Source organism: Microcaecilia unicolor, chromosome 10, assembly GCF_901765095.1.
Source record: "Microcaecilia unicolor chromosome 10, aMicUni1.1, whole genome shotgun sequence".
NCBI classification, from domain to species: domain Eukaryota; kingdom Metazoa; phylum Chordata; class Amphibia; order Gymnophiona; family Siphonopidae; genus Microcaecilia; species Microcaecilia unicolor.
The window spans coordinates 171,307,758-171,321,805 of record NC_044040.1 but is presented as its reverse complement, the minus strand read 5'-3'; the positions used below and the strand labels follow the sequence as shown (position 1 = coordinate 171,321,805).

General features: G+C 49.7%; 1 protein-coding gene across 1 annotated transcript in view; it reads left to right on the top strand.

Annotated features, from left to right (window-relative positions):
• The window catches only part of DNER (delta/notch like EGF repeat containing), a 347,962-nt gene that overhangs the window by 253,637 nt on the left and 80,277 nt on the right, over positions 1-14,048 (top strand). The window contains exon 7 of the mRNA XM_030216224.1: positions 13,347-13,460. Within this exon, the coding sequence (XP_030072084.1) occupies positions 13,347-13,460 (114 nt within the window). The remainder of the gene's footprint in view (positions 1-13,346; positions 13,461-14,048) is intronic.

Genomic DNA, 14,048 nt, shown 5'->3' with positions numbered 1-14,048 from the left:
GGAGCTTCGCCGATGCGGGCGAGGGAGTCTACCTCTCGACGCCCCCATCGTGGACGGGGTTCCACGGAGTCGAGCAGGGCGAGGTTGCAGACACAGGTCCGTGAACTTGTGTCTGACACCGAGGGTGAGGCCTCGTGGGAGGAAGAGGAAGATCCCAGATATTTCTCTGACGAGGAGTCTGAGGGTCTTCCGTCTGCTCCCACTCCCTCTCCTGAGAGACAGCTTTCTCCTCCCGAGAGTCTGTCTTTTGCCTCCTTTGTCCGGGAGATGTCTACGGCCATCCCCTTCCCGGTGGTTGTGGAGGACGAGCCCAGGGCTGAAATGTTTGAGCTCCTGGACTATCCTTCTCCACCTAAGGAAGCGTCCACTGTTCCCTTGCACCATGTCCTGAAGAAGACATTGCTTGCGAACTGGACCAAGCCATTAACTAATCCCCACATTCCCAAGAAGATCGAGTCCCAGTACCGGATCCATGGGGACCCAGAGCTGATGCGCACTCAGTTGCCTCATGACTCTGGAGTTGTGGATTTGGCCCTAAAGAAGGCTAAGAGTTCTAGGGAACATGCTTCGGCGCCCCCGGGCAAGGACGCTAGAACCTTAGACTCCTTTGGGAGGAAGGCCTACCATTCCTCTATGCTCGTGTCCAAGATCCAGTCTTACCAGCTCTACACGAGCATACACATGCGGAATAATGTGCGGCAGTTGGCGGGCTTGGTTGATGCTCTTCCCCCTGAGCAAGCCAAGCCTTTTCAGGAGGTGGTCAGGCAGCTGAAGGCGTGCAGAAAATTCCTGGCCAGAGGAGTTTATGACACTTTTGATGTTGCGTCCAGGGCCGCTGCTCAAGGTGTGGTGATGCGCAGGCTCTCATGGCTGCGTGCCGCCGACCTGGAGAATAGAATCCAGCAGCGGATTGCGGACTCGCCTTGCCGTGCGGATAACATTTTTGGCGAAAAAGTCGAGCAGGTGGTAGAGTCTCTCCACCAGCGGGACACCGCATTCGACAAGTTCGCCCGCCGGCAGCCTTCAGCTTCTACCTCTACAGGTAGACGATTTTTCGGGGGAAGGAAGACTGTTCCCTATACTTCTGGCAAGCGTAGGTACAATCCTCCTTCCCGACAGCCTGCGGCCCAGGCTAAGCCCCAGCGCGCTCGCTCTCGTCAGCAGCGTGCGAATCAGCAAGGCCCCGCGGCTCCCCAGCAAAAGCAAGGGGCGAGCTTTTGACTGGCTCCAGCAGAGCATAGCCGACATCCAAGTGTCAGTGCCGGGCGACCTGCCTGTCGGAGGGAGGTTGAAAGCTTTTCACCAAAGGTGGCCTCTCATAACCTCCGATCAGTGGGTTCTCCAAATAGTCCGGCAAGGATACACCCTCAATTTGGCCTCACAACCTCCAAATTGTCCACCGGGAGCTCAGTCCTACAGCTTCCAGCACAAGCAGGTACTTGCAGAGGAACTCTCCGCCCTTCTCAGCGCCAATGCGGTCGAGCCCGTGCCATCCGGGCAAGAAGGGCTGGGGTTCTATTCCAGGTACTTCCTTGTGGAAAAGAAAACAGGGGGGATGCGTCCCATCCTAGACCTAAGGGCCCTGAACAAATATCTCGTAAAAGAAAAGTTCAGGATGCTTTCCCTGGGCACCCTTCTCCCCATGATTCAGCAAAACGATTGGCTATGCTCTCTGGACTTGAAGGATGCCTACACACACATCCCGATACTGCCAGCTCACAGACAGTATCTGCGATTTCAGCTGGGCGCACGCCACTTCCAGTACTGTGTGCTACCCTTTGGGCTCGCCTCTGCGCCCAGGGTGTTCACAAAGTGCCTAGCTGTGGTAGCAGCGGCGCTTCGCAGGCTGGGGGTGCACGTGTTCCCATATCTCGACGATTGGCTGGTGAAGAACACATCCGAGGCAGGAGCCCTGCAGTCCATGCAGATGACTATTCGCCTCCTGGAGCTACTGGGGTTTGTGATAAATTACCCAAAGTCCCATCTTCTCCCAGTGCAGAAACTCGAATTCATCGGAGCCCTGCTGGATTCTCGGACGGCTCGCGCCTATCTCCCAGAGGCGAGGGCCAACAACTTGTTGTCCCTCGTCTCGCGGGTGCGAGCGTCCCAGCAGATCACAGCTCGGCAGATGTTGAGATTGCTGGGCCACATGGCTTCCACAGTTCATGTGACTCCCATGGCCCGCCTTCACATGAGATCTGCTCAATGGACCCTAGCCTCCCAGTGGTATCAGGCCGCCGGGGGTCTAGAGGACGTGATCCACCTGTCCACGAGTTTTCTCGAATCCCTGTATTGGTGGACGATTTGCTCCAATTTGACTCTGGGACGTCCCTTCCAAATTCCTCAGCCTCAAAAAGTGCTGACCATGGATGCGTCTCTCCTGGGATGGGGAGCTCATGTCGATGGGCTTCACACCCAAGGAAGGTGGTCCCTCCAAGAAAGCGATCTACAGATCAATCTTCTGGAGTTGCGAGCGATCTGGAACGCTCTGAAGGCTTTCAGAGATCGGCTGTCCCACCAAATTATTCAAATTCAGACAGACAATCAGGTTGCCATGTACTATGTCAACAAGCAGGGGGGCACCGGATCTCGCCCCCTGTGTCAGGAAGCCGTCAGCATGTGGCTCTGGGCTCGCCGTCAAGGCATGGTGCTCCAAGCCACATATCTGGCAGGCGTAAACAACAGTCTGGCCGACAGGTTGAGCAGGATTATGCAACCTCACGAGTGGTCGCTCAATTCCCGTGTGGTGCGACAGATCTTCCAGGCGTGGGGCACCCCCCTGGTGGATCTCTTCGCATCTCAAGTGAACCACAAGGTCCCTCAGTTCTGTTCCAGGCTTCAGGCCCACGGCAGACTGGCGTCGGATGCCTTCCTCCTGGATTGGGGGGAAGGTCTGCTGTATGCTTATCCTCCCATTCCTCTGGTGGGGAAGACTTTGTTGAAACTCAAGCAAGACCGAGGCACCATGATTCTGATTGCTCCCTTTTGGCCGCGTCAGATCTGGTTCCCTCTTCTTCTGGAGTTATCCTCCGAAGAACCGTGGAGATTGGAGTGTTTTCCGACCCTCATCACGCAGGACGAAGGGGCTCTTCTGCATCCCAACCTCCAGTCCCTGGCTCTCACGGCCTGGATGTTGAGGGCGTAGACTTTGCCTCTTTGGGTCTGCCAGAGGGTGTCTCCCGCATCTTGCTTGCTTCCAGGAAAGACTCCACTAAGAGAAGTTACTTCTTTCATTGGAGGAGGTTTGCCGTCTGGTGTGACAGCAAGGCCCTAGATCCTCGCTCTTGTCCTACACAGACCCTGCTTGAATACCTTCTCCACTTGTCTGAGTCTGGTCTGAAGACCAACTCCGTAAGGGTTCACCTTAGTGCAATCAGTGCATACCATTACCAAGTGGAAGGTAAGCCGATCTCAGGACAGCCTTTAGTTGTTCGCTTCATGAGAGGTTTGCTTTTGTCAAAGCCCCCTGTCAAGCCTCCTACAGTGTCATGGGATCTCAATGTCGTTCTCACCCAGCTGATGAAACCTCCTTTCGAGCCACTGAATTCCTGCCATCCGAAGTACTTGACCTGGAAGGTCATTTTCTTGGTGGCAGTTACCTCGGCTCGTAGAGTCAGTGAGCTTCAGGCCCTGGTAGCCCAGGCCCCTTACACCAAATTTCATCACAACAGAGTAGTCCTCCGCACTCACCCTAAGTTTCTGCCAAAGGTTGTGTCGGAGTTCCATCTGAACCAGTCAATTGTCTTGCCAACATTCTTTCCCCGTCCTCATTCCTGCCCTGCTGAACGTCAGCTGCACACATTGGACTGCAAGAGAGCATTGGCCTTCTATCTGGAGCGGACACAGCCCCACAGACAGTCCGCCCAATTGTTTGTTTCTTTTGATCCCAACAAGAGGGGAGTGGCTGTAGGGAAACGCACCATATCCAATTGGCTAGCAGATTGCATTTCCTTCACTTACGCCCAGGCTGGGCTGGCTCTTGAGGGTCATGTCACGGCTCATAATGTTAGAGCCATGGCAGCGTCGGTAGCCCACTTGAAGTCAGCCACCATGGAGGAAATTTGCAAAGCTGCGACGTGGTCATCTGTCCACACATTCACATCTCATTACTGCCTGCAGCAGGATACCCGACGTGACAGTCGGTTCGGGCAGTCAGTTCTTCAGAACCTGTTTGGGCTTTAGGATCCAACTCCACCCCCCGAGGGCCCTGTTTGTTCTGTTCCAGGCTACACTCTCAGTTAGTTGGTAAATTTTTTAGGTCAATCTCAGTTATGTCCTCGCCGTTGCGAGGCCCAATTGACCAATGTTGTTGTTTTGAGTGAGCCTGGGGGCTAGGGATACCCCATCAGTGAGAACAAGCAGCCTGCTTGTCCTCGGAGAAAGCGAATGCTACATACCTGTAGAAGGTATTCTCCGAGGACAGCAGGCTGATTGTTCTCACAAACCCGCCCGCCTCCCCTTTGGAGTTGTGTCTTCCCTTGAAGTGTATTGTCTTGCTACATACTGGACTGGCCGGCTCGAGCCGGTTTCGGGCGGGAAGACGGCCGCGCATGCGCGGTGCGCGCGGGCGCGCGAGGGCTAGCAAAGGACTTTGCTAGTGAAGTTTCCGATTGGAGGGGCTGCCGTGGACGTCACCCATCAGTGAGAACAATCAGCCTGCTGTCCTCGGAGAATACCTTCTACAGGTATGTAGCATTCGCTTTCTCAATGTAGAAATTTGATCATGTGACCCCATTGCTTTTTGCCTTCCATTGTCTCCCCATTAATTATAAGATACAGATTGAAAGGTGTAAAGGTTTGATATATTGCTTTTGTGTGGTACAACCAAAGCGCTTTACATTTATTATACGCAGGTAAAGTCTTAGTTAAACTTTTTAAGCTCATCTTAGCAACTTTCTAAAATATCTATTTGATGCATTGATTTATTATTGTGGAGGAGTGGCCTAGTGGTTAGGGTGGTGGACTCTGGTCCTGGGGAACTGAGGAACTGAGTTTGATTCCCACTTCAAGCACAGCTCCTTGTGACTCTGGGCAAGTCACTTAACCCTCCATTGCCCCAGGTACAAATAAGTACCTGTATATGTAAGCCGCATTGAGCCTGCCATGAGTGGGAAAGTGCGGGGTACAAATGTAACTAAAATAAAATCTAAACATTTGTGTTCATCCCAGTCCAACATTATAGCAGAAAAGAAGCATAAATAGAGGGGTTTTCGCACTATTACATGGCATCTCATTTTATTGTCTTCTTCCATGGTACTCCCACATTATACATCACACTGCTACCAGGGAATGATGTTACCCCTGTGGCACACATACATTATTGATGGACGACGCTCCAGATAATAAAGCAGTTTATTAAAGGATGAACGAGACTCGATACAGCTGTGTTTCAGCCGAATAGGCCTGCATCAGGAGTCTCTTGTATTAAATAAAATCATCCACTTGAAATATTTGTTGTCGTTAATGTATAAAAACAACAAGTGTGAGAAAGGGGGTGGCAAACCGGAGGGGTGGGGGAGGAAAGGACTACCTGTGCCCACCGGGGATCAAAAGAAGAAAGAGTGGGGCTATAAGAACTACAAGTCCCAGAAGCCCGAGCTGAGCAGGAAACAGGAGAGGGAGGAGAAGTCCTCTCAGGGGGAAAAGGGGGAGGGGGTTGATTGGGAGATGAAGTCAGAGGAAGGGGATGGGGAACACCTGTGGGAGAGGGGAGTGGTGGAGCAGATGGATTGGCAAGGGGGGGAAGGGGGAGTGGAATCAGAGGAAATGGATATCTCAGCCTTTGCTCAGGGCCAGAGGAGGAGGAGAAAGAGTGCTGTGTGTACTGGATAACAAAAGGTATGAATTCCTTAACCCAGTGGGTGGTTGTCAGGAGTTAGTGCTGACAAATGAGGGAGGTGGGTCTCTAGGTGTAGCCAGTAGAAAGTACTAAACCTAGAGGAATTCATACCATAGGGGAAACTTTGGAACTTTATAGTACTGCTTGAGAAAAGCTGAACTGTGGGATAAGCATTTGATTCTGACTAGAGGTTCTAAAGAAAGGGGCCTGTGCCAGGAACAGGGCCCGGTCCGGAGGCCTGGGTGGGGGGACTTAATAGCCGGACTGGAAAGAATCTAGGCGGCTAGACTACAAGGAGGGGGACTCCACCCGGAGACGTATACTTGCCAGTAGCCAGTAGGGGTTGAACAAGGGGGTGGGCTACTGGCTGGAGAGAACGCAACTGAGTTAACCTGAGGGAGGTTGGCATAACTTACAAGGATTGCAGCCAGCACGGAGAGGTGCAACTCGAGCGCAGACAGCTCGGAGAGGAGCGGCAGTCTGATATTGGTGCGGCTGGGCTGCAGACAGCACGGAGAGGTGCGGCTGGCTTGCAGGCAGCACGGAGAGGTGCAACTAGAGGGCAGACGGCCGGAGAGGAGCAGCAGTCTGACATTGGTGCGGCTGGGTTGCAGACAGCACGGAGAGGTGCGGCTGGCTTGCAGACAGCACGGAGAGGTGCAACTAGAGGGCAGACGGCCGGAGAGGAGCAGCAGTCTAACACAAGTCATGCACTCCGTGTGCTGAAATAGAACAAAGGCTTTTGCAAGCAGTAAAACTTTGAGAGTGAGCTCATAGTTTGAAACTGGAAAAACTCTTGCTCTCGAAGTTTTATTGCTTGCAAAAGCCTTTGTTCTATTTCGGCGCACGGAGCACATGACTTGTTTTTTTTTACATTAACAACGACAAATATTTCAAGTGGATGATTTTATTTAATACAAGAGACTCCTGATGCAGGCCTAGTTGGTCGAAACACAGCTCTGTCGAGTCTCGTTCATCCTTTAATAAACTGTTTTATTATCAGGAGCATTGTCCACTGATTCTTGAGTCATGTTAGCTGTTCTGCTATGTACTGTATATTCTTGCAGATATTTGTTCTTGTGTGTATACATTGACACATACATCATTGCCACCAGATACTGCATTAATCTCTGAGGCTAAAATACTAAAAGGGCAGTTCTATAACTTGTCATCTAATATTAAGCACCAGGCATTCATGTATGTTATAGATTAATATAGCACTGTTGTATGATGTGTCTACCAAGCTGCTTCATGCATAACTGCAAGGCGGCTTGTCTGACATTGCTGTCTGGATGTCTCAATGCCACCTGAAATTAAACATGACCAAAACCGAACTTCTCATTTTTTCCCCCAAACCCACCTCCCCACTCCCCCCGTTTTCTATTTCTGTTGATGGCTTTCTCATTCTCCCTGTCTCCTCGGCTCGAAACCTTGGGGTCATCTTTGACTCTTCTCTCTCCTTCTCTGCTCACATCCAGCAGACCGCCAAGACCTGTCGTTTCTTTCTTTACAACATTCGTAAAATCCGCCCCTTTCTTTCCGAGCACTCTACCAAAACCCTCATCCACACCCTTGTCACCTCTCGTTTAGACTACTGCAATCTGCTTCTTGCTGGCCTCCCACTTAGTCACCTCTCCCCTCTCCAATCAATTCAAAACTCTGCTGCCCGTCTCGTCTTCCGCCAGGGTCGCTTTACTCATACTACCCCTCTCCTCAAGTCGCTTCACTGGCTCCCTATCCATTTTCGCATCCTGTTCAAACTTCTTCTACTAACCTATAAATGTACTCACTCTGCTGCTCCCCAGTATCTCTCCACACTCGTCCTTCCCTACACCCCTTCCCGTGCACTCCGCTCCATGGATAAATCCTTCTTATCTGTTCCCTTCTCCACTACTGCCAACTCCAGACTTCGCGCCTTCTGTCTCGCTGCACCCTACGCCTGGAATAAATTTCCTGAGCCCCTACGTCTTGCCCCTTCCTTGGCCACCTTTAAATCTAGACTGAAAGCCCACCTCTTTAACATTGCTTTTGACTCGTAACCACTTGTAACCTCTTGCCTCCACCTACCCTCCTCCTTCCTGTACAAAATAATTGATTTGATTTGCTTACTTTATTTTTTGTCTATTAGATTGTAAGCTCTTTGAGCAGGGACTGTCTTTCTTCTATGTTTGTGCAGCGCTGCGTATGCCTTGTAGCGCTATAGAAATGCTAAATAGTAGTAGTAGTAGGCTTATACTTGGCAGAGCATGGGCAATACACGGACATGTCACGAAGCGACACACCAATTTATAGAATACTAGTAAAAAAGGCCCGTTTCCGAAACCAATGAAACGGGCGCTAGCATGTGGCTTTTTTGTGTGTGTGTGTATGGGTCACAGAGTTATTTTGTGTGTGTGTGTGTGTGTGTGAGGGTGCGGTGTGTGTGCAGGTTGTTGATGTGTGTCTTTTTTTGGGGGATGTGCTGTGCTGTCCTTGGTCACTGTTTGCTGCTGGCTGGGTCGCGGGTAATCCTTCCAGCTGGGCCGCAGCTTGTCCTGTTCGCCCACGTCCCAGATGGTGACGGGCACGTTGTTTTCCGGCTCCTCTGACTCCATGTCAAGGAATCCCAAATATAGTCTGTGCTATAGGCCCTCTGGCACTCTTCAGTACTGGCATTAGGCATTTAAAAATTTCTCCCCCTCCCCCCCCCAGTCTATTTTTGCACATACCCACAGCAGGAATATTCTTCTCTCGTTCCAGCGGTGGTTCTGTGCTCTCCGTGCTGCACAGATAATGAGCCATTTTGCTGGGGAATGCTCCTCCCTTATTGTCACGTAGTTTCCTCTGATTGGTCCGTCTTACGTTGCCTAGTGTTGCCTGGGAACGGTGTTGTGATGGTCCTTTGTGTTTCAGAATGTTGAGGGTGTTTTTTCTGATTGGTCCGTCATGCGAGGGCGGGGCAGAGAGACATGGTCAGTGTTGTGGCTTCACCACCATGAATCCATGAACCCTTCAGGGAGTGACTGAGTGACTTCAGAACGTTGTCTTCAGAACGTTGAGGGTGAGTTTTATTATAGTAGATTGGCTGGTATGTGTATAATTTTATGTAAATAATCTCTCCCCAACCCCTGCAGCATAGGATAGATAATCAGCATGCTAAAGGTCTCTGATATTAGTTGTGAAGGTTGTACTATCCTACTTTGGCTCCTAGGGAAAGCATTTATCGCTGCTTAAGTGCAGTTTCAAAAAAATAGACATGAATATCTTTAGCAATATCTTCCATTCACTATCCTTGTAGGACGCGCTGGAAGCAAGTTGACAATAGATGTATTTCTCCTTATCATTTCCACTCCTGCCTGAGGAGGAAAAAAGGGCATGTAACTACAATTGTTTTAAAGAGATCTTGCCATTTTCAAAACTTCTTCAGATGTTAGGGCTCAAGTTCAAGATGAAATTATTTATGCCAAATGATTTTTCTATTGCCTACGGGAAAGAAGCTAATGCAATCATCTCATATGCATCATTGGCCCCGATATTCAGACTGCAGAAGATATCCGGGCTGTCTCTCGTGGTCTGTGCTGAACCCGGATATTCAATGCCGGGCTGTTTCCAGTGACTGGCATTGAATATCTGTGGGGTTTTTTTATGGCCGGTTTAAAGATAACCACCTTTGTCAGACATATCTGGTTATCTTTAAACCGACCAAAGATATACCAGGGTTTGATGTGGCCAAATATGACCGCCAAACTCGGTTTAAAAATAGGCGGATAGCTGGTTATATCACATGATATAATCGGTTATCCGCCACCGCGGATATTCAGTGGAGGATAGCCAGTTATCCCCCACTGAATATCAGCGGATAGCCAGTTAAGTGCTACTTAACCGGTCAGCATCCATTCTGACCAGTTAAATAGTGCTAAATATCAGGCAGACTACGTCTAGACCAAGGGTTCTCAACGGAACATACCAAGCCAGTCTGGTTTTCAAGATACCCATAATGAATATGCATGAGATATAATTGAGGCAGTGCATAGAAATATCTCATGCATATTCATTATGGATATCTTCAAAACCATACTGGCTTGGTGTGGCCCAAGGACTGGGTTGAGAACTCCTGGTCTAGATCAGGGGTAGGCAACTCCGGTCCTCGAGAGCCGCAGGCAGGTCAGGTTTTCAGGATATCGACAATGAATATGCAGGAGATAGATTTGCAAGCACTGCCTCCATGGTATGCAAATCTATCTCATGAATATTCATTGTGGATATCCTGAAAACCTGACCTGCCTGCGGCTCTCGAGGACCGGAGTTGCCTACCCCTGGTCTAGACTGATGCTGCCACTAAACTAAAACAGTGGCCATTTTTTTAAATTCAGCCATTTGAATCACATTATCTACTATAATAAAACGCACCCTGAACGTTCTGAGGACAAAGGTTCTGAACTCACAGCACAACGATAAAGGGTTCGTAACTTCATGGTGGTGAAGCCATCCCACTATGACTCTGTGCCCTGCCCTCGCGTAAAACGTAATGACGTCAAAAACCCTTTAACATTCTGCTCTGAGTTCAGAACCTTGGCAACAAGAACTTTCAGGGAGCGTATGAAAAAAGTAAAACTCAACAAAAAAAACAAAACCAAGTAGGGGGAGCAGTAGGGAAACACGCGGAGCATGTTTCCCTACTCCTCCCCCAGGATGTGAAACACCCACCCCCGCACCGCCACCACCCACAAAGCCACCCACGACAAACCCCATAAAACAACCCCCCCCTTACACATGTTGCTGGTGCAACAACCAACAACGCGCCACCCACCCCCCCCCCAAGCCACCAACGAAAATCCTGGAAAAAAAAACTCGCAAAAAAAAAACTCGCAAACAAATCCACATAAAGCAACGCCCACCCCCACCCCTACCCACCCACCGACGCGTAGCTTTGCCGCCGGGAACCAGAAACCCCGCAAAAAAACGACATGAATTCAGACTCCGGCGTGATCTTCAGCATTACTAGCCTCTGCAGGCAGGGCTTCTGTGCGTCTGACGTCCTGCACGTGCAGGACGTCAGACGCACATAACCCTGCCCTGCACAGGCTAGCAATGCTGAAGATCAAGCGGGAATCAGCACAGTACAGGACAAACACCTATGCTGGTGGGATTTTGGGTCCCCCAACAGCAAAACTACGACACGGTAGGGTGGGATGGCGGCGAGAGGGGGGGGGGCAACGCGTGGCGGCGGATCCATCACGCGGAGGAAGCGCAGACAGCACAAAATAAACAACCCCAAAAAGCAGCCTCCGCTTCCTTCGATCTTCAGCACAATACAATCACCCGCCCACAAAATGAAATATAAAACAAACACACACTCTCACAACTGGCAGCGCTACATGAAACCCCAGCCCCTACACCCCACACACAATCAAACACTCATCTGGCAGCAGTTCTAGAAAACACCACCCAAAAAAAAAAAAACCTTACTCACTATCAATTGGCCACAGTTCATCAACGCACCCCCCACAACACACACACACACTCACTCTCTCATCTGGCAGCACTTCCTGAAATCCCTGCCCCCACCCACTCACGCATCTGGCAAATCCCCCACCACCACACACACACTCACTCTCTCATCTGCCAGCGCTTACAGAAAACCCTGCCCCCCCCCGCCTACACACACTCACTCACTCAACTAGCAGCCGTTCCTGCCCCCCCCCCCCACACACACTTACTCACTCTCATTTGGCCACACTTCCTCAACGCCCCCCCCCCCCCACACACACACACACTCTCATCTGGCAACGCTTCCTGGAATCCATGCCCCCCCACACACACTCACTCACACATCTGGCAACCCCCCCCCCAAAAAAAAACACACACACATACTCACTCACTCTCTCATCTGGCAGCAATTACTGAAACCCCTGCCCCCCCCCCACATTCATACTCTCATTTTGCAACACTTCCTGAACCCCCCCCCCTCCAACACACACACACACTCTCTCATCTGGCAGTGCTTCCTGAACCCCACCACACACACACACTCACTCTCATGTGGAAACGCACAATTAACCCACCATCACACACACACTCACTCACTCAACTGCCAGCGCTTCCATACCCCACCCCCACACCCCTCTTCTTCCCTGCTGAAAACCCTAACACACACACACCCACACCCCTCCAACACATACACACACACACACACACACTCTCTCTCACTCAGGCAGCGCTTCCTGAACCCCCCCCCCCCCCCCAAACCACTCTCTCACATCTGGTAGCACATCCTGAAACCCCGTACACAAACTCACTCTCTCTCATCTGGCAGCGCTTCCTGAACCCCCTGCCCCACCCACACACACACTCACTTACTAATCTGGCAGCCGTTCCTAAAAACCCCACCCCCACCTACTCACTCACTATCATTTGGCCCCGCTAACTCAACCCTCCCCCCCCCACACACACTCACTCTCTCTTCTGCAAGTGCTTCCTGAACCCACGTCCCAAACACACACACACTCATCTGACAGTGCTTGATAAACCACCCACCCACCCCCACACACACACTCACTCACTCATCTGGCAGCACTTCCTGAACCACCCCCCTCACACCCCTCTTCTTCAAAACTGACACCCCAACACACACCCCCAAACACACACACACACACTCTCTCTCATCTGGTAGCACTTCCTAAAACCCCATACACACACACACACACACTCACTCAGTATCTCATCTGGCAACGCTTCCTGAACCCCCCCTACCCCCCCCCCCCCCCACACACTCAATCTCGCATACCAATTGCTTGGGTGCAGTGGCGGGAATCTCAAACACCAGAAAGATAGAGGGGTGGGCCTGACAACAGAGAGAGAGAGGGAGGGTGGTATCTCTGTCACACACACACTCTCTCACACACTCTCTCTCTCACAGACAATGTCTTTCTGTCTCTCTCTCTCACACACTCTATGTCTCACAGTGTATCACATTCACTCTTTGTGTCACACAATCACTCACACACTCGCTTGGTTTCATACAATCAGTCTCACAGAGCATCAGAGTATCACACACACTCTCTCTCATGCACACACTGAATCTGTTTGAAACACAATCACAATCACACTGTGTCTCACATATGCACTTGCACACACTCTCATTCTCACACATACACTCTCTCATAGACACACTCACACCCAGACTCTCTCTCTCTCACACACACACTCGCACTTTCACTCTCTCTCTCTCTCTCACACACACTCACTCTCACATACACTCTCACAAACATATACACTCCGAGGACAACTTTGCTAGCGCCCGTTTCATATGTGTCAGAAACGGGCTTTTTTTTCTAGTTGTTAATAAAAGAAGTTGCTTATAAAGGCAAAGAATTCTAGTGAAATACAGAATACTTTTGCAAGAAAACATTTTCAGTTTAATTTTTTTTCTCATATTTAAATAAATAAATCAGTTTGTTCTATTGACATACACAGTAAAATGGAATAGAGAATTTATTTTAATGTACAGAATGTGCCTTTCTTGCAGGTTTCACTGGAGAGCATTGTGAATTTAAAATTGACCACTGCATCTCACAGCCATGCAAAAATGGAGGTACCTGTTCTTCCAGCCTCGCTGGTTTCAGCTGCCAGTGTTCAGAAGGTATTATCACATGTGATTTAATGATTTATTTGGAAACTCAACTTTTATCTAAGGCATTCTGCTTGCTATCTACCTATAGAAATGGGCAGTAATCGTCTACAAGGTGTTTACTAATATAAAAAAGAGAATTCATGAAAAAAAAACACCTTTTGGCAAGTCAGTGGTGCGTAAAATATCTTAAGACGTCAGAAAACAAGGGCAAAAACAAATTCCACAAAACAGGTTTTGAAAATATCGAGCAGCCACAACCTTTCGTGATTCATTACTCATAATGGATGCATTGGGTGCCTTCCAGAGTTGGTGACCTTGAAGGAAGTTAGAGTTCTAGGCTTTGCATCATGACTTTGACCCACTGAGTAACATTTTAGAAAGGACATTCAAATTGGCAATTAGACATCGAAGTCAGATCCAAAGTTGGGCTAGAATCTTAGAACAGGATCTGCCAACATAGAGCCTGTTGTAAAATACATGATGAAATGGAAATAAATATGCTGGTTAAGTGCAGCATAAACATCCATTTTAGAAAAATAGATGTACAAAATATCAACAGGACAGCACAGGAATATAAATGTCTCTGTGGCAATATTT